This window comes from Chenopodium quinoa, unplaced genomic scaffold (assembly GCF_001683475.1).
Source record: "Chenopodium quinoa cultivar QQ74 unplaced genomic scaffold, ASM168347v1, whole genome shotgun sequence".
Taxonomy (NCBI): Eukaryota; Viridiplantae; Streptophyta; class Magnoliopsida; order Caryophyllales; family Amaranthaceae; genus Chenopodium; species Chenopodium quinoa.
The window spans coordinates 2,951,388-2,958,214 of NW_018744874.1; the positions used below are offsets into that span (position 1 = coordinate 2,951,388).

Genomic DNA, 6,827 nt, shown 5'->3' on the forward strand with positions numbered 1-6,827 from the left:
ACATATATTCATTCTATATACGAGTGTTAAGTAATTTTATACAAGTGGATACGAAGTATGGAGTATTAAGTTTGAACATTCTACTTTCATAAATTGAACACTAATTTTTTTTTAAATGAACATAATAGACGTATTTTCTTATTAGTTGTTATTAAGAGCATATGATCAATGGACATAGTACTATACCTGTATTATAGCTTTTTTTCTCACCGAGATAGTAATAAGTCCTTGTATAATAGGCTAATAGCTTCAAATAAAGAACGAAAGTGGTAACACATTACTATATATGTTGATAGCTGGTTTGTATGAGGTGAAAGGTTTATAAGCAAACTCATACGTTAAAATATGTAAAATAATAACATAGAATCTGGCATACAACATGTAAATGACAAATAAATATTAAGTACAAAATAATAAAAATCAACTAATAATAAGAAATTTAAAATGAATGAAGAACCATGATAATAAAACTATAGGTATGTATTTATTATATTGAAAATGAATATGATAAATGAACAATTAGAGTACAATTAATGAACATATTTTGTCACATGCATATATAGTACATGAATGAACAATTAGAGTACAACTTATGAACATATTTTGTCACAATTCAACGCCCTTATTATGTTCTTATGTTACTTGGATTTGGATTTTTAGCTAGCAACACAGCTCATATTTCGTAACCTTGCCTCCTCTTTTCTCCAATTCATTTTATTCATTCATGTACCAATTTCTTCGCCCATACAAAAATGATAGGGTGAGTCTTTTTGGATGCAGAATATTTCTCTTTTGAGCACGAACTCATCAAAACAACTGTATAACATAAGCAACGAGCATAAGAATATGAACAATAAGTATTTAGAATGAACAAATTAAACAATATTAATTAATATGAACAATAAGCATAAAAATATGAACAATAAGAATTAGAATATGAGCAATGTGCATTCAAACGAATTTGGTGGCTTTTCACTTGATTCTGATGCCTTATCAGAAGTTTCAGAGGGCTAGTCTATTTCTTCTAGTGGCATATCAGAAGTTTCAGGGGGGCTTTTCTGTTTCTTCTAGTGGCTTATCAGAAGTTTTGCTTCTTAGAAGTTTCAAAGGGCTTTTTTAATTTCTTTTGGGGGCTTTTCTATGGCTTCTGGTTGCTATTAAGATGTTTTCGAGGGCTAAGCAGATGTTTGTTGTGGCAGTTCAAATGTTTGTGGTGGTAGTTCAGATGTTTGTGGGGGTAGTTCAGATGTCTTTGGATTGTTAATAAAAAATAAACAACATAATGAAAAACAATGAACACCCAAACAAATTTTAACTTCATAAAGCATAAGCTATATGATCATAAATAATAATTAATATGAACATGAAACATAAAATATATGAACACAAATATTGAAGTGGGGGTTGTTCACTGTTCTTTAGGGGGATGTTCAGTGGTTATATTGTGTTGTTTAAAAGTTTTTTGAGGGTGTGCAATAGTTGGTTTGCTTATTATTAAATATTAAACAACAAAATAAGGAAACACACAACATCCAAACAAATTATTATTTCATCATACCAAAATACTTAATATAATTTATACACAAATTATTACTTCATATATATATATATATATATATATACATATATATATATATAATATACACAACGTATATGAACATCAAACATGAATTATATGGGCACAATTGCATTGTTAGCATTGCCTCCACTAAGTTCAGAAGTTTTTGAAGGTGGTATAGAACTTTATGGTGCTTGTACAGAACTTTATGGTGCTTGTACAAAAGTTTCTGGAGGTGGAACAAAAGTTTCTGGAGTGGGTGGTATAGAAGTTTGTGAAGGTTGTTCAGAATATTCTGAAGGTAGTACAGAAGTTTCTGGTGGCTTCTCTTTCTTATAGGTTTTTTCTGTTTCAATGGGCATCTTTGGTTCAGAAGTTTTTGGATGTTGTTAAGAAGGTTTTGAAGTGGGTTCAGTGTTTTCTGGTTGTTTTTCTCTCGCAGGGGGTTCTTCTGTTTCAGGGAGAATCTGTTGTTAAAAAGTTTTTGGAGGTTGTGCAGAAGGTTTTGGAGAGGGTTTAGAAATTTGTGATTGTTCAGAAGTTTTTGGTGGTTCAGAATTTTTAGGGGATTGTGAGGGTTGATCAGATTTTTCAGGGTGCTGTTTAGATGTAAGTGGGGGCATTTCAAATGTAAGTGGGTGCATTCCAGTAGTTGAACAATTAATAAAAAAAATAACAATATCATTAACATTTGAAACAAATATATGAATGTAAAGCAAATTGAATATCATAATAAACAAAACATATATGAACATAAATTGAAGTGGAGGTTGTTTAATGTTTTTTGTTCAAAAGTTTCTTAAGGGTGTTCAACACAATATTAAATAGAACATATACCAACGTAAATTGAAGTGGGGGATGTTTAGTGGTTTTTTCTTGTTGTTCACAAGTTACTTAATGGTTGTTCAAACAAAAATAAAAAATAATTAAAATCAATGAACATGCAAACAAATATACAAACATAAACATGGAATTGTGGGTTGTTCATTTGTTTATAAGCGATGTTCAGTGGTTTATTTTGTGTTGTACAAACATAAATTATATTTCAAACCAAACAACGTATATGAACATTAATCAAGAAATATATAAACCAAAATATACATGTTTGTTGGACTTTCTGAAATTTCTTTGTCTAATTCTTCCAATATTTTTTGATCAACAATTTGACTTGACTTAGATATATCTTCTAATTTCTTCTTTTTTGGTGTTTTGACTTTGAACATTTTGCTTAATAACCTGTTCAAAAAGTTATGGTTCAAATTAGTATTCAATTATAAAATTTTCAAATTGTGAATTTAAATAATAAATTACTTACATATCATCTTCATCCTCTTCAATAGGAGTAGATACTTCTGATTTTCTAGCAAAAAAAAAAAAAAAAATTGAAAGAAAAAAATCAAAACGACAATTATTTTAACAAATTTAACGAAATTGTATCAAAATTAAAGTAATTTAAGTGATGTTCACCTTTTTGAAGTTGTTTTTAGTTGTTCTTCATCGTTCGCCATGGAAGACTATCAGTTTTTAAAGAGAGAAAATTGAAGAGATGAGTGAGAAAATTGAAAAGAGGAGAGAGAAATGCAAATGAATTAATTGAAGGAAGTTTATAATTTATGAGAGGAGAGAGAATATTTTTAAAATGATTAAAAAAAATAAAATGGCTGTTTAAAATTCAGAACAGTTATTTTTTTTTATAAAAAAAAATCGAATCACGTGTGTTGGGTGTGGTCAGTGTCTGGGTTTCAATAGTTGGGCGTGGATTGTTTGTCTTGGCTCCGTTTGTTGGACGCGTATTGGACCTGGTGCACCTAATTCTAGGTGCACCATGGTGTATATAACACCAATTGGGATGGACTCAATGACATTTTCTATAGGCCCATTATTATTATCATCCGTATTAGACTACAGTCTCACTAGTAAGTAGTCACTACACCAAAGCAATTGTTTATTTCTAAGATTAATACTCCATATAATATACAGTAGTATTCGTGATATTTTGTTCTTATTATCGTTACTTCATAAATGCAAACTTACTGGTTAAAGTATTGGAAAATAGATAATCAAATAAAACATGAGACCGAATCGATCCCTTCTACATCATTTTATCGAGACAGAACTCATAAACTCCTCATCGGATTCAAGAGCATTCATTGTCTCAGGTTTCAGACATATCTCTGCATCAACACTTCCTCCCCCTTTGCGACCCGGGTTCAGGGTCACCTTCCCATCATCCTTATTAGCATACCCAGCTAAAACAGCCACTGCTTTACCAAGTCCAAATTCAGGCCCATACATATCAAATTTTGCTGACCCGGCAATCAACACTCCATTAGGCTCATAATACGCAGATCTTGAGCCTGTTTGCGGCACATAAGGAGCCTTAGCATAATTATGAAGCCGTTTTTGAATTTCAGTGTCGTCTATAGACTCCACACTTTGTCGAATTAACAACGCAGTCGAGCCCAAACCAAGCCCAAGTAAGTCGCGCACCTTGGATGCACATTGCACTCCTTCAATGTAATTCCCGAAGCACTCTTGGGAAAACGGAGGCGTAATTCGAGTCCGCCAACTTAAAGCAAACGAACAAATAATCCTTATACTCGGTTCCAAATTTCTAACACGGGTAATAGACGTCCATATAAATGCGGACAAGGCTTGAAATGTGGATATAACATTGTCGCATTCTTCGTTAGCCTTAGCTTTCAATATCGACATCGTCTTAGACGAGAAATGGAAAATTCTTTCTCTTAATACGCCTGGATCAAACCTATATACGAACTCGTCTGGTTCGAGGTATGGTAGCTTGATGATCGGACCATATCCTTCAGGAAAATAAGGCTTGTATATTGGTTTTCGAGATACTGTGATGTCCATGGAAGAAACTGCATTATTCAACCATGTTAATAATTTGGCATAGGCTTGTCTTAATTATTAGAGTATATACCAAATAAGTGAAATGTCTTGCTAAACTTTGTTTACATGTGAGAAAATTTGACAATAACCAACTAATATTATTATTGTTTTAGGAATAACACATACAGTATTTTATTTATTTTATTTTAATTTTACTACCAACTATATTTAATAAATAAATCTCAAACCTTTATCTTATAAGGACCAAAAAAACTAATTTCCTTCAATGTTCAGATTATAAAAAAAAATGGAAATATAGTTAGATTAATAAATTCAATTTTTTTTCCTTTATAATATTTGTTTTTTCTACGCGTATATGTATAAAGCTAAGCAGCTAAATGTGGGTCAAGATTCACTCAATTGTAGTAGCTATTTTGATCACTCCATTCCTTTTTATTCTTATAAACTTTTTTAATTTTTTTTTTAATTTACAGTCCATAATGAACATCTTTGACCACATAATTTAATATGATAATGAGTAAATTAAATTTTTATAAAAATTTATATTTAGAAAATAAATCAAGCCAAAACTAATAAGATTGCACCTAAGTAATTGATATTATTTTAATATTCATGATTGTGAATTTTTATAATCATATTTGTCAAAAGTTGAACACAAATGTCAAAATATATGACTATAAAGGTATGGATTGAGTTCTTTATTTATTTATTTTATTAATTTTTTGGTTGTTGTATTTGTTGTTGTGGCTACATACAAGATTACTAGTGTTAAGTTCCACTAATTCTATGGTTTCGCGCAGAAACATTAAAAAAATCACTTCAACAAAACAAAATGCTCAAAAGTCACAACTGATGGTGATATTAGCTAGGCTGTTGCTATTGTACAAGACTACAACTGTCCATGATTTGCATTTTGGGTTTAATCAAATCATTGGATATTAGGCTTAAATATATTTTGAGCCACGCCCAAGTAATCTATGCTTCATTTTATGTTAAAAAAAATATATATATTAACATACATGTCCTAGTCAAGTAGTAGTAACAATTAATAAAAATTATCAATTTAATGAAGTTCTAAATTAATTAATATATGCTTCGTTTTATGTTTAAAAAAAAAGTGGTGATATTGGAAATTTGTACCTTCAGTTTTAGTGAGATTATTATCGTTGTGATTTTCATCCTTCAACTGTACAAAAATCTCGGACAAGGTCGAGATAAAATGCCACAAGGAAGTCCCGTCCGCTAAACAATGATTCATGGTAAAACCGATGAAAACCCCGTCAATTAACTCGGTCACTTGGACCGACAACAAAGGCCTTGTGTGACCATCATAGTTTACGGCCTTCTCACCAAGATCAAACAAGGAAGGTACAACGGGATGTATGTCGCAGGAAGACAAGAGATCGGATACTGAAAAATCGATGACAGCATGGATGAGGCGAGCTCCAGGACCGGTGGTGCAATCGACATAAACCCAAATAGCATGTTCATCAGGGAACTTTTGGGTAGCAAGTTGACCGGCTAAAGGGTAGAAATAGACAAGAGCGTAAGATAATGAAATTTTGAGTTTGTCCAAAAGTTGAGATTGTATGTTTTGTGGTTTAGCATGGAAAAGTAGACCCTTTTGCATATGGTCTAAAGATAAGAACATAAGATCGATTGAGGCTAAGTAATGGGGTTGTTTTGAAGCTTTAACTTCATATTTGGGTTTGATAGAACATTCTGAAAAAAAATTTATTTGTTGATGATTTGTTTCCTCCATATTTGATTTTTTTGCTATTGCTAAGATCAAATGAATAGAGTAGAGGTCAATTTTCTTTATAGTATGGTGCTTGTAAGAAAGAAATTTCCACATTATTAATAATTGAATTATTATCACTACTTTATTTCTAGAATTGTCCTCAATTTTCTTCTGAATACTATGTTTACATATGACATATTACAAACACTTTTCTCTTCCACTATATAAAGCTGCAACGTCATTCATTGAGAAAAGAGAATGATTTATTAACCGTAATACAAGTATGTGCCAATAATTAATTGGAGGTAAAATTTGGTAGAATAGCACAAATTATTGTTTAGGTGCACTCAATAGCATGAATTTTGAGTGAAGTAATAAAAAATACTAACTTTCAAGGGTTGGGTGTGGTTTATGGCACAAATTAGTGAAGTAATAGTGACGTACATATGTGCATAACAAATTACATAAGTTACGTAATGTAATATATTGAGAGTGAGGGATAGTTGAAGTGGTTAGAGCTTCTTTTCCGATTCCTAGAGATTTTGGGATCGATTCTCACCCCTGCTCCATAGACAAATCTTAATTACAAAGATTATAGTAGTTGCATGAGTGGGGTGGGAGGTGGGGAGTGGGGGGGGGGGGCGGGGTTAAATT

At 31.5% G+C, this 6,827-nt stretch overlaps 1 protein-coding gene across 1 annotated transcript; it reads right to left on the reverse strand.

Moving 5' to 3' along the window:
- Positions 1–3,486: 3,486 nt before the first annotated feature.
- Positions 3,487–6,298, reverse strand: LOC110705216 (uncharacterized acetyltransferase At3g50280-like). The gene is made up of 2 exons (XM_021883073.1): positions 5,573–6,298; positions 3,487–4,440 (listed from the first exon to the last, which is right to left on the reverse strand). Exons 1-2 carry the CDS (start codon positions 6,285–6,287, stop codon positions 3,656–3,658), a joined length of 1,500 nt encoding a protein of 499 aa, XP_021738765.1. The 5' UTR covers positions 6,288–6,298; the 3' UTR covers positions 3,487–3,655.
- Positions 6,299–6,827: the final 529 nt, after the last annotated feature.